Source organism: Rhamphochromis longiceps, linkage group LG3 (genome assembly GCF_057381845.1).
Source record: "Rhamphochromis longiceps isolate RC_006_pf linkage group LG3, R_longiceps_female_GT1.1, whole genome shotgun sequence".
Lineage (NCBI taxonomy): Eukaryota > Metazoa > Chordata > Actinopteri > Cichliformes > Cichlidae > Rhamphochromis > Rhamphochromis longiceps.
In genome coordinates this window covers 70831121-70845594 of record NC_140559.1, presented here as the reverse complement: position 1 = coordinate 70845594, position 14474 = coordinate 70831121, and the positions used below count along the sequence as shown (strand labels likewise).

At 40.8% G+C, this 14474-nt stretch overlaps 1 protein-coding gene across 1 annotated transcript; it reads left to right on the top strand.

The window, feature by feature from the left end:
* Positions 1-515: 515 nt before the first annotated feature.
* LOC146676628 (OX-2 membrane glycoprotein-like) lies at positions 516-3032 on the top strand. The gene is made up of 3 exons (XM_085402180.1): positions 516-570; positions 2263-2601; positions 2694-3032. Exons 1-3 carry the CDS (start codon positions 516-518, stop codon positions 2999-3001), a joined length of 702 nt encoding a protein of 233 aa, XP_085258306.1. The 3' UTR covers positions 3002-3032.
* The last annotated feature ends 11442 nt before the right edge of the window (positions 3033-14474 follow it).

The following is a 14474-nucleotide window of genomic DNA, read 5'->3' as shown; positions in this document are numbered from 1 at the left end:
TGTAAGTTCAGTATGTACCTCAGTGAATTCTGTTATGTAGTTGTTGTTTTTTTTTTTAAAATGAAACATAAAACACGGACTATGAAAGCCTCTTATTTTGTTTGTGCAGCTCTAACAACAGTGATACAAGCACAGCAGACTGTGCTGGCTGCAGTGGGAGAAGATGCTGAATTCAGCTGTCAGCTCTCGGAGACTAAATACATCCTTCAGGTCACATGACAGAAAATCTTACAAGATGTGGAGACAAATGTTGACACCTACAGCTTTACTGAATTTTCAAAATGCAGAAAAAAATGATTGAGTTTGCTGATTAAAACACTGATGAAACTCTGCACTGGGAAGTTTTTGTACTTTACTTGGTACAGTTGATCATTCTAACATACCTTGGAATGTCCCACAAGGAAGGGAGATTCTTCCTTCCTTCGGGGACATTTGAGTTTTCAATAATTTGGCTATTGTACGACGTTGTTTCAATACGTGGTACAATAGCCAGTGGGGACACAGAGACGTGCACCATGTCAGACTGTGGGATTCTGTGTTTGTTTTTTCTTTTTATGGCCTTTTCAAAAGGTAAGTTTTATTCCGTATTGTTGTTTTTGTTTTTTAAAGTTATTTATTGTGACAAGAGAAAAAAAAAGAAAACAAGAACCTTCACTCGTAATAATTAAAAATTGATCCTAAAATGTGAGAACTTTTCTCTGAAGTGACAAAGAGATTGTCTTTAGACAGAATTAGAGGGAGATACAATTACTGAAGAGTTTAGATTTTGTTTGAATGAGTGACAAAACGTTTCTCCCACTGAACACTCAGCCTAATAAAAAAGAACAAAATCAACTTTCTGTGTCATGAGTTGTTCATCATTCAGATTAATGAGACTGTTTTGAGAGCTGTGTGAAAACAGCTTTAGACTGTTTTGTTAAAGGTTGCCCCATGCCTATTCATATTACGATGAAAGCAATAGATAAACCACATGTTTGTGTGTTATGTATATATGGTTGGTAAATTAACAAAAATTGGGTTGTATGTGGCCTACAATGTAAAAGACGTTTCACAACCCCAATGTAGTTAAAAACAAGAAGGCACTCATTTCCATTAGACAGAGACGGAGTTCAGGTCATAAGTAGTTTACTGACAATTATTTAACATTTGAAATGAAAAGATCCGTCAGTCCATTCACATATATACTGTTCAGAGAAGGAATGTAGTTTAGAGCAAAGTGTAGTAGTGTGAAGTGGCTAAACACACTCACCAATTGTTCTAAAATAAACAATTTATCAAAACATTAACAGTCTTTCACACATACATACGGTTTATACACTATTTTAAAAAGAAGGGGTTGAAGACCTGATTGATTACAAAAAGTCTATTAAAATGTTCTGGGTAACCACAGAAATCTTAGTCAGTTATGTCTGAGAGAGAATGTTTATGACAGAAGTAATGCCAAAATCTCAACAAGCCAAAGTTACATACATGCTAAAGAGAAAGATCAAACTGTGCTGAAATTAGGAAGTGGGCAATATAGGGCTTCCCCAGTGAAATAACTGATCTGAAATAATTGAGGCACAAATTAATAAATGACATACTAGTAATCCACAGAAGGGGAGGCCTCTGGGAAAATGTAGAAAATCAATGGGAATTTCTACAGTAGCACGAGTTACCAGTCAATACCAGTCCTGGTATTGGTTATGTTGAAGTGATGGGTTTTATAATTCATTTTTGGTCCACTGAAGGGATTGTTTTGTAACCCCAATATTGATATTTTGTAAATAAAAAATATGACCTCAATTAAACCTTTAAATTCCCTGCACTTGTCATAGATATCTACATGATGTCCAACAAATATACATCAAGTCCAAGGTTCTAATGTTGAACGCCATATTGATGTCCAGCTTAAATCATGGTTGGACCTCCAAATTGTTGAAAAAGTTCAAATGCAGTACAGACCTCCAGAATTGGTCATGGACCAACAGAACCAATATAGACTCGATCTGTACATCTATCTGACTTTCTTTGTTTAGTTGGTAGCTAACTGAATTGTCTTACTTTTTTTTTATAGATGAAAGAAAATGTCCCTGAAACATACAGTATGAAACAATGAGTGTCAGGTTTATATTTATAGTCTACATCACATTTAAGTGGTACCCATATGTCAATTTGTTTGAGCCTAAAACACAGACTACTCCATGACCCGAATTATTGTTTAATCCTTCCCATCAATACCTCTCAGTTCCACATCTCTAACTCATGTTATTCTCCATGCAGCTCTAACAGCAGTGGTCCAAACACAGCAGACTGTGCTGGCTGCAGTGGGAGAAGATGCTGAATCCAGCTGTCAGCTCTTGGACACTGAAGACGTCCTTCAGGTCACATGGCAGAAAATCTCACGTGATGTGGAGACAAATGTTGCCACCTACAGCAAGTACTATGGTCAGAGAGTGAATGATGGCTTTAACGATAAAGTCAAGTTTAAATACACTGGACTACAGAACTGCTCCATAGTCATCAGGAATGTGACGGAGCAGGATGAAGGATGCTATCACTGTCTGTTTAACACTTATCCTGAAGGCTCCTTCACTGGTAGAACCTGCTTCCAAGTCTATGGTAAGAACTTTTGCATTAATGTGTTTAAATGTGCTAGAAACTGATTTCCTTTCAACAACATATTCCTTGCAATATCTCCTGATCCTTCACAGAGCTGCATGAACCTGTTGTTGATGTCAGAGAGTCAAACTCTGCTGAAGAGTGGGTTGTTTCCTGTTCAGCCACTGGTCGACCTGCTCCCACTGTAACACTCTCACAACAAGACCTCAGCTTCTCACAGTACAACACTGTCAGTGTGTCCAACACCAACGCTACATTCACTGTCACCACTACAGCTGTGCTCTCAGGTTCACGTAAACACAGCACACAGGTGGGATGTGCAGCACGAGTGCTCTCTGCTCCTCACAGAGAGGTGATGGAGACGATTCCTGAGGTCCAGCAGACGTCAGATTATCAGTGATGGTGAGAAACTGAGATGCAATAACAATGCATTGTGGTAGTATGCATTTCGTGTCACATTTTTCCTGCTTTTTCAAGTTTCCTCCTGGATCATTGTATTACGGGTCAGAGGGCCCGGTGGCGCCTGTGTCCGGCAGCCTCGCCTCTGTCAGTGCGCCCCAGGGCAGCTGTGGCTACAATGTAGCTTGCTATCGCCAGTGTGTGAATGTGTGTGTGAATGGGTGGATGACTGAATGTAGTGTAAAGCGCTTTGGGGTCCTATGGACTAGAAAAGCGCTATACAAATGCAGGCCATTTACCATCTCCTGTCTTTCCTTCTCTACCATTGCCTCCTAACTGCGGATGGGCACCGGTATCTGATGTCATTATGGCACCGGGTCTGACATAAAGTAGTAACCAGACTGAAAAGCAGTGCACATTTTGGTGCTTTTTTTCCTGAGATGTCATACACTTTGGATTCTAGCCAATCATTTTACCTTTCCAAGGATAGTAGGCGGGCCCCGGTACGTATGTTCTTTTAGAGCAGAGCGACAGATTAAAAATGCCCAAGGCTAAGCGGTCAAAGTCTGGCTGTACTTCACAGCAAAAGATGCAAACTCAGCAGCCTGCAACAAGTGCTTTAAGCTGATACTGTGCAAAGGAGGTAACACCTCGAATCTGGTGAAACAGGGAGGCTGTAGCTCAGGAGGTAGAGCTGGTCACCTACTGGTCGGAAGGCTGATGGTTCGATCCCAGGCTCCTCGTGCCAAGTATCCTTGGGCAAGATACTAACCCCAACTTGCTCTCCACATTCGGAGTGTGAATGTACTTAGAAAGCACTGAGTACAGATAAAGTGCTGGTGTGATTGGGTGAATGTGGCATGTTGAGTACTCTGGGAGAGTAGAAAAGCGCTATATAAGAATCAGTCTGTTTACCATGAAACACCCGGCGACGCATAGTGTTTTTTTTTTAAAGCCGAGAAATGCACCGTATTTGATAGCTTCCTGCAAGACCTCACACCGAGCACAACTACTGCGGGTGTGGTGCCTGTTATCGGACACGGAGTTAGCAACATCCCCCAAGAACCTGAAGAGGAGAGTCCTGGCCCCTAGCCCTGCCAGAGGAGCAGAAATGATGAGGATGATGACGGCAGCAGCAGCCGTTCTTCTCTGCGTGTGTAGCTTAATGTTGTTTGTGTGTAATTTACGTTGAGTAGGCTAACCACGTTATTACATTAATGTAAGGTGAACAAGCAAACACCGTTGTAGTTACATGCTGCTGTCTTCTTGTTTGATAGAGTGATACCATATATGCCCTATAGCTGCACAAAAGGCTAACATTGTTATCTTTTTACAAAAAAAACAACAAAACATGAGCGGTTTCAGGACAAAGTTTGTGTTCTCCATTCTTTAAGCACCGGTTCCAACCAAAGGAGGTATCTTGTATCAACAGAAAAGGCTAACTTGGTTATCATTTTGCAGAAAAAAAGAGACTGCTAAAAATAAAAACATGAGAGGTTTTTGGACAAAGTTTGTGTTCTCCATTCTTTAATCACTGATTCGAGCACCGATTAAGCACAGGCACTGTTTCAAAAGTACCGGTTTGGCACCGGTATCGGATAAAACCTAAACGATACCCATCCCTACTCCTAACATGCCTCCTTCCTCCTCTTCCTTTTCTTTCCGCCATCAGTAGCATGACAGTCTTATTCATTATGATCCACGCATTTTATTTGGTAAAGCTTTAGTTCAGAAGGCCCTTACTAATGCAACACTCCCCATTTACCCAGGCTGGCACTTGGAGTACACTGGCTTGTGGCCCCTTGTGCCAGCATTAGTGCTTTCCTCCTTTCTGCTGCTCACAATTCACCGATCACACTTTGACTATTACCATTAAAGGCTGCAGAACCTGCGTCTGAAGCCTCTGGTTTAAAAGAGTTCAAATAAATAATCCAGCTATAGTTGTCAGTATTTCCACTGCTGCACAGGAAAAAACTTTATTATAAAATAAATAATAAGAAATAAACTTTATTTTTCAAACACAAGCTTTACACAACTTGTACGTTCACACAAGCACTTTTTCCATGTGTCTAAGTGTTTCCTGTCGAACATTCACCAGGACACCATGCAGACTGGCATTAAACCACCAACCTTCTGGTTAGCAGGTGACCTGCTCGACCACCTGAGTTCCAGCCACCTCATCAAAGTGACCAATCACATTAGAATCCTGTCCTGCTTTGGGCTCCGCCTCCAAACCATCCAAAGCGGGTTTATTTGCACCATGTATGCAGGTAAACTTAAACATCCATTCAGCTGCTTCAGAAGGAAAATGTCAGCTTGTGGTTTCAGTCACAGGAAACTCACAGGTTAGAGTCCAGCCAGAGGGCTGCTGTTGTTTATCTGTAAAGTCTTTCAATTTACAGAAATAAATAATCATGTGGACACATCTGGATCATCAGCAAACATGAAACCAGGTGACCACCAGGACCAAGCTGACTGCTGACACAGAGTTCATACTCTAACTGCTAGCTGCTCTGCTAGCTAAGTTAACTGATGTTAAAGGTCAGAGTAAAGAAATGACGTGATGCTGCTGGGAGTGACACCACAGACTAGCAGCATTTAGTTACTCAGCATATAATGCAGTTAATCTGAAATCTCTTTTTCTCTCTGAAACAAAGTGACAGCAGACTGAGTCAAAGACAGAAACCTTATTGAAACACCAAATATTCCCCGGCTTCACTTCCTGATCCAGGATTCAAAGAGGACGTTGCACTTACTCAGCTTCTTCCCATGAACGTCTTCCCTCTGCAGCTCTGCTGTCTGGACCAGGTCTGTGTAGAAACAGAGACAATCTTCTGCTTCATCAGTCCTCTGTGTCTGCAGGCTGAAGTCACATTAAACACTTCACACCAGCAAAGAGTCTGAAGCTCAAAGGTCAAAGGTCAGCTGCTGCACCTTGTGTGATATTGTTTGATCAATAATTAACCTGCAGCAGGTTTCTGCTCCAACTCCGACACACTGAACAACCCTGAGAACAAATTAGAGGATGTGGGTGTGTCTGCAAGCTTCAATAGTATTAAACACCTCACACCAGCAATGAGTCTGAAGCTCGCAGGTCAAAGGTCAGCTGCTGCACCTTGTGTGATATTGTTTGATCAATAATTAACCTGCAGCAGGTTTCTGCTCCAACTCCAACACACTGAACAACCCTGAGAACAAATTAGAGGATGTGGGTGTGTCTGCAAGCTTCAATAGTAAACACCTCACACCAGCAATGAGTCTGAAGCTCGCAGGTCAAAGGTCAAAGGTCAGCTGCCACACTGTATATAATATTTCAATATGTATACAACCTGACTGTGGGTGTGTGTGCAGCCATAAACAGTTTAAACATTAAACACTGAACCATAAAAGAAGCTTAAGCTGCAGCTCACAGGTCAAAGCTCAGCTGCTGCAGCCAGTTATGACTTTACATAAATCATCATGTTTTCCCTCTCAGCACTTGGGCTGTTTTGACTCAGCTACACTATGGCAAATGGCCAATGGTTCCACAGCTGTTCTTGTTGTGTTAGGGCTGAAAAGCCCGACTTGTTCTCCTCTGCAGGTCATCAAATGCACCACAGAAGTTTGTATTTGCAGAAGCCTGTGTATGTTTGATGGCTTTATTATTCTCTGTTCAAAGACAATAAATGTGGAAAATGTCTCATGTAGTATCAGCGTCATTTAAAAATGACTGCAAACATTTAGAGAACATGTGCTGCTGTTTGTCCTTGTAACAGGGCGGCCCTTAGCGGCTGGAAACACAGTGAGACAGACCAAGGCAAGTGTAGTGGAACAAAGTATTTATTTGCTATATGGCTCTCCTTACAACAATTAACTTGTCGAGCTTCTTCACAGCACAAAAAATCCACCTCTAATGACAACTGGCAGCCTTAAATATGTTCAGCTGTCACAGACTTAACCATTATTCCACTCTCAGGTAAATTCTTAAATCCCAACCTTCCACCACAGTATACAATATATTAATTAGAATAAATAAATACATAAATACATTTCCACATTTACATATTAATAAATATTTCACACTTAATGTTACACCAAACCCAATATTATAAAAACCCAGAAACCCAAGCACAAAAAGATTCACCACACTCTCTTTACCAATGGTCTCTCCCGGAACCTTTAAATGGTGTCTGGACCCCAGGGGAAACATTTGCCCAAACACCTTGAAGAGGACACAGGCAAGAAAGGTGAGTAATCATTAACTTACAAACACTTATTTGCACCACTTTTATCCCTAGATTTCACACACACGTTTGCATTAGTTTTCCTTACTGGTAAACCTTAAATCACAATCTCAATCACCATTCTTCTCTCCTGACAGACAACCACCACATTCCTTGATGAGGAGCAGCTGTGCAGGATCTGAAATAAGGCTACCAACTGATTTTAAAATTCCCAATAAATAGTCAATAAATATTTAAACTTCTTGTGTGCAAATCCATGCTTAAAGTGCAATGCTCATAAATTGCTTGATAAGGTGCTGTTAATAAAGTGAAAGGTGTGCTCTAAAGTGCTATACATATAATATAAATAAATACAGTCAAGTCTGTCCCGTATTCAGTAAGTGAAAATGAAATGAACAATAAAAGGTGAATCAAATGGACCATTACGGCAAGGCTGGGATGGTCAATTTGGTAAAGTAAATCCGTTGGGCATCTTTCTTTGCCTTTAGACAATAGTTCTGATGGCAAAAGAGCCAAACGGGACAGGCACAAAAAAAAAAAATACAGTAAGGGAGTCCTCTTCCTTACATTTCCTCCTCCCTCTCTTGAGCGCGAAGTGCTTCAGTCCTCTGTCATCCTAGATAAACAATCAGCAACCACATTTGACTTCCCTGGCCTATACTGGACCGTAAAGTCATAAAGCTGCAAAGACAAGTACCATCCTGCGGTTCAACCACTGGAGGGGACGATGATCAGTCTCCAGAGTGAAGTGACGTCCCAGAAGATAATACCTCAAGGCCTCAATAGCCCATTTCATGGCCAAGTACTCTTTCTCCACCGTCGAATACCTCGTCTTCCTGTCGAGTAGTTTCCGACTCAGAAACACCACAGGCCTTCTTTCACCATCCACCTCTTGCTGAAGGACAGCACCAAGGCCAACTCCTGAAACATCAGTTTGCAAGATGAATGGCTTGTTGAAGTCTGGACTGTGTAGAACTGGATGTGTGCAAACTGCTTCCTTGAGGTCTCTGAATGCTTGCTCACAGTCTTCTGTCCAACGCACTTTGTTGGGGGCTGAGCCTTTTGTGAGGTCATTCAGTACAGTGGATCGCTCTGCAAAAGAAGGTATGAATTTCCGGTACCAGCCTACTAGACCCAGAAAACCTCTCACCTTCCTTTTTGTTGTCGGAACTGGGAAGGACTGAATTGCTTCAATCTTTCCAACCTGCGGCTTTATCTTCCCAGAGCCAACTACAAAGCCCAAGTACTCCACTTCTCTCTTGGCTATGGAGCACTTCTTGGGATTGATAGTCAGTCCAGCCATTCTGATGGAGTGTAGCACCTTCTGTAGGTGAATGACATGCTCTTCCCAGGACTGGCTGTTCACCACCACGTCATCCAGATATGCTGCAGAGAATGCTGACACATCTCTCAGTACATGGTCCATTAATCGTTGGAATGTCGCTGGTGCACCTTGAAGCCCAAATGGCATGACTTTAAATTGGTACATACCAAAAGGAGTTTTGAAGGCTGTCAGCTCTCTCGCTTCTGGTGCCAAAGCCACTTGCCAGTATCCTTTACACATTGCTCAAACTCTTATAGCCTCTGGTGCCTCCACCTTATCATAAAAGCCTAAACATTCACATCCTTTCTCTCACACGGCGCCTAAGCTACGACCTTGGCTCCCCGTTTATCTGCTCCTGCTGAGATGGGGCAGAAAACTCCAGTATGTTCTGTTCTCTTCTAATCAGACCAATAAGGTGATGACTTTCTGCAAACAGTATTTCTTATAACTCAGCAGTATAATGCATCATAAAACAATATCATTCATCCACAATAAATCAGCAGTCTAATGTAATGCAAATCAGTTTAACAAATGCAATAGTTATCATCTTCTTCTAATTCAGGAGAATGATGCAAACTAAAACTACATAATAATTCACAATCTTTAATTAGGGGTATAACATGGCATAAAATAATATTATAATCTAACAATTCCCCCTGATGAGCTCGTTAGAATAATGAGCTCACCAACACCCTATAATCCAGTGTCGCCGGGTTCATCTCTTCTCACTCCTGAGGCCCTTTGTCCCCCTGAGGGGCGAACCATATGTGAGATGACCTCTGTGTTTGCGCAGTTCAGATGCAAGAAAAACTATTATTCCAACAATAGCAGGTACAGATGACACTCCCCAGTTCTCCCACAGCTTTATTTTGGTGCTACCTTATACCCTTCCGACGTACTCAGACTAGAACCTCTGTCCAAGGAGCTTTTAGCCTTTATTTTATTGCTGCAGCTACCAGTGTCTTCCAGTTGGGTGATCCTCTGCTCTTCATTCTTCAACCTCAGGGGTTAGACAACCCTTCAGTCGTGGCACAGATCAGGGGATTATTCTGCCCCGATTTCAAACAACGATCTGTGTATCCTCCAGAAAAAGATCAGGAACGCGTCCCCCTTTTTGCCCAAGAGCCTCTCGAACTTCGTTGGTCTGGTGTTCCTGGATTTCCGCCAACCCCTTCATGGTTATTGCTGTGTTTATGGGATCCATCCTTTTGTGGTGACTAGCTGGAGCCCAAACGCCATGACACTTGGACCCAGTTGATGTCTCGGCAGTCACTGTGTCTGTCTCTGCTGCGGAGGATCCTCGCATATCTGTGACCTCGTCTGGTGTCTGTCCCTTTCTCTGTAAGAGACAGAAAACCAAAACACCTCTCTTCCTAACCCTAATAATCTAATGTTGTTATCTACTGACCTTCTAGTGATTCAGAATTGGTCTAAAACATTCAGAATGTCCCAGGGACTTATTCTAATCATATCCTATGTGTGTGTAAGCGTGTTTGCATTTAGCCCTCTGCACTCAAGGCATTTCCTACACTTTATCAGTCCGGACCATCACGCCGAACGAAGCTTATGACCTTCAAAAGGCCGAGTGCCAACTCATCATAAGCACATTTGCAAGGTGTGTCTGAAACTTATTGAAACCACTCTTTTTAACAAAAGATAAACAAATTAACAAATCTTCTAAACGCTATTCAGTTCATTTCAATGATTGATGCTTACACATGGAAATAATGATTTATGCTTCTCACTGATTCTCTACAAAAGACCGGAAACTTCTCGGGCCGCTATTAGCTTAAGCTTTACCATTCCTAAGTTATTAAAGACACAAATGAAGTTATAAAAATGTTCAAATAATCCTTGTTTGATGTTAAAACTCAACTTCCCCCCCCCCTTTTTTTGACACATTCCAATGTGTCAAATCAACGGAGCTAGAACATTCAAAGAAAAGGTTAGGCAGCTACAAGGTTTCCCAGATTGTTAAGCTGATCTGCGTATGATGCTCTGACTCAAGTATATAATCTTAAATGAATGTCATTTAATTAACTGCCACTATTTAAAACTTAGCTTAAAGACATAATTGAATAAAAATCACAAAGAATAACATGATATCAATGTTATGTAAGCGCGTGCGGCCCTCTATGCTCGAAGTCACTCCACACCATAGATCAGCCAAACATCGCGTTGACTGTAGCTTTTAACCCTTATTAACTTGAGCACAACTCTATAATGAGCAACAAACTGCAATATGTCTGAAAATGATCATGGTTACACCTGCAATAGAAGATCGTATGATTATCCTGACACCTGTAAATAGAAAATTAACCTGCGGTTATAACAATCACTGGAACACAAATGTTAGTACAATGTCAAAAACTTCAATAAATGTTTAATGCAATGCTAGTTATATGATTCTGATGCAATAATAAAGCTGATGCCAAAATAAGAGTAAAACACCCCCTTTTATCCCGTTTCACTTGACACATAAACGTTTATAAATGCCTCTTTTAAATCTTATTTCCCCCTGATCTCCCCTTACTGACCACAGCAGGGGAAACTCCGCTATGAGTCAACCATGAATGCAGCTCACCTGATTCATCACTGAGCTCCACCGTCACTGGCGTCTGACAGGGTGGCGCTGCATACTCTTCCTTTAATGTCACTATTTTCAACCTGTTGATTAGAGTGCTTAAACCTGAAGTCGACTACGTCCACAACAAGTCAATACAGCTGTAAATGTGGCCAATTATCAATCTATTACCAATCAATAACAACAGATAAGTTTTATTTTATGCATGCTTTCAGTCAACCACTCACCCAGAGGATCTCCAATCCCAGAAAATTCCTTCTCCTCAGTCAATGAGTCTGTCCTCCTTCCATGGCCTGGTAACTGGTCCATCCAGAGCCATATGATCTCAAAATATACATACAACAAGCCAAACCACACCTTGGTCACACCAACCCTTTTCCGCCCTGAAGATGTTCAACGCCATCTTAGTCTGGACTGTCAAAGGTGACTTTAACGCTGGCTGTTCCGACAATCCATTTTATAACATTTCCTGGTCAGATTCGCCAATCTCTGCACCAGGGTTTTAAACGTTTTGCCATCTTCATTAGTTTTTATTTTTATTTAGCTTCGACTCCAGATTTTCAATTTTTACCAGTTGTAATCAGTTTTTACCAATCAGTCGCTAGTTTAGTCTAGTTTTTATTTTCTGAACATCCTTAATTTCAGTTTAGTTTTGATTAGTTTCAGTTATAGTTTTAGTTGTGTTTTGCAAAAATTAAGTGTAACCAAATCCCAGTTCCATCATATCAATCATGCTCTTCCGCTTATCCTTGGGTATTGAGACTATTAACTCTTGCAGCACCGGGTGTTCCTAATTTTGGTTCAAGTGAATTGATAAACTTTTTGAAGGCGATTGACTCACACAATTATTTAGATGTCCCAGTCCTGTTGTCTCGGGACGCATCACGCTGCCTTATCTGGGGTTAGCTGTTTTCTGGGGATGCTGGTTAAGTGGGGGAGCTCTTCAAGGAGGGGGGGGGGGGGGGGGGGGGGGGGCTCTTCAAGGTAAGCTAGGTTAACCTTCTTGTGTGAGCTTTTCAAGTGCACTTCAAGGTTTGTGGGATTTTTAGTTTTATAAATGTCCCTCATAACCCCCTGATGACCCAGTAATTCATTTTTGCACACTGTAGTACACATTTAGTTTTTTTCTTGTAGCTCTCATACTCTACTTGCCACTCCTCTAAGTCCTGATGTTTCTTAGAGAGGACAACAGTACCTTTAAAATTATATCACATGTGTGGGGGTGTGGCCTTGCCAATTGTTTTCCCACCTTTTCAAAATGGCTGGCATGCCCACCAGCACATTTTAAGGAAGAAAGAAAGGTAAGCTTGATATTTACATTTAAAATGTTTTGTTAAACTCAGATTTTTATTAATTTTCAAAAAATAAACATCTAGTAAATAATTTGAGGGGTCTTTAAGAATTAGGCTTATTGAGTTTCACAGAGAACATGACTAATTTATTAATGTGTACTCTAGTGCACGTCGGGACTTTGTACTTATATTTATTTACAGGAAGCGGTGCCTGAGGAAAGCGGGGAGGATCATCAAGGACTCCAGTCACCCCAGCCATAAACTGTTCAGACTGCTTCCATCAGGAAGGAGGTTCTGCAGCATCCGGTCCCGTACCAGCAGACTGAGAGACAGCTTCTTCCACCAGGCCATCAGACTGCTGAACACGTCATAGACACCTCAGCTTCACTACTGGAACTTCAACATTATGCACTCCACACTGTATATAAATGCCACTTGTTTTGCACATATTCAACTCTGTATATTTTATATATTTTATTATTATTATTATTATTATTATTATTATTTTTTTTTTTTTACTATTTAATTTGTAAAAATGTGTATACACACACACACACACACACACACACACACACACACACACACGTAGGAAAATATTTAGTATACACATCCAGAAATGCATACACTATTATATATTGTACATATATTTATTAGTTTCAGGTTGGCCATTCTTGTATTTTGCTCGTTTGTGTTGTTGTGGTTGCACATCTCTGTTGCTTGTGGGGCTCGCACACAAGAATTTCACTCGCATGTGCTGTGCCAGTGTGCCTGCACATGTGATGTGACAATAAAAAGTGATTTGATTTGATTTGATTTATTTCACTTTTTCCTAGTAGACAACTCTTTGACAAAGGCAGAGAGAATTCTTAACAGAATAATTGAGCGAGATTCAAACAGAGATTTTTCAGAAGATGAGAGTCATGTGAGCCAGATAGGAGAGGGTGAGAACCCAGGAGGAGCCACACAAAGATTATCGAGATGCAGTGGCAGATGTGATAGAGAAAAACACAGGGCCACCTGAAATCTGTCGTCCTATCTGGTCCAAAACCAACATGTAGGAGAATCTGGAATTTTTGCTTTGAGTTAAAAATAAAATATGGGTAAAATGCAGGAATGATTTCCAGTATAGTAAAAAATAAGAGTCGCATTTATAGCTGAATCCATGACACCTGATTGTTTCTACACGATCACGTCTTTGCTGAAAGTTATCAATGATCTCAATGTGCAAAAAGAACTCCCAGTATCTGGAGTTCAAGCTCCTCTTGGCTGAGAAACCAGGGACAAACATGTGAACAAGACCTGAATAATACCAGTAATGAAGACTTCTCTCCAAAAATCAAGAAAAGGAGGCCCCAATCAGATGAGAGTGTAGCAAAATATGGTTCCCTCCACTTGCCTGAGATGGTTAACAGTCCAAGGCATTTCAGTTGTAGAATGGTTGGGTGCAACAGTAAAACATATGTGAGATGTGGGAAGTGCCAAATGTTGCTTTGTGTCTCCAAATAAAAAAATCACAGTACTTCCTCAGATATCATAAATGAATTGATTTTTGTGAAATAGAAAGCCCAGTGCAATCACTTGTTCCTGAACCAATGGCTTACAGCTAGTGAAGTGTCAGTGACTTCTAAGTTGGTCCCTGATCTACATTTTTATTATTATATTGTTATATAAATAAGTTTTAATATCCTGCTTACAACAAATTCAGTGGAGCTTTTAATTTTCTTAAATAGCTCTTGAATTTTGTTAGTTTCACATTCGTGATCAATGAACTCCCCTTGTGCACTGTAGTGCACATGTTGTAAAATTTAAATAAAATTAGTTAAAAACAATTTTGTTTTTGTAATGTGTTTTTTTTACCGTCCCAACACTTGATTTATCTGAAAAAGAAAAAAAGAAAAAGAAAAAAGGAAAATGCTTTTCCTTTTTTCTTTTTTCTTCCTCCCTGGGTCTCAGGAGGACATTGTGTCTATCTTACTTTTAAATTGCTGACTATTTCAAGAAAGCACCCAAAAGACGGGGACCAGTGTTTATCATTACATATCTCCATTTTG

Bases quoted from the DNA above. Each gene is read 5' to 3' on its own strand.
- LOC146676628 (XM_085402180.1), top strand. From the start codon at position 516: ATGTCAGACTGTGGGATTCTGTGTTTGTTTTTTCTTTTTATGGCCTTT. The intron at 571-2,262 runs GTAAGTTTTATT...TTCTCCATGCAG, and splicing joins TTTTATGGCCTTTTCAAAAG to CTCTAACAGCAGTGGTCCAA. The intron at 2,602-2,693 runs GTAAGAACTTTT...GATCCTTCACAG, and splicing joins AACCTGCTTCCAAGTCTATG to AGCTGCATGAACCTGTTGTT.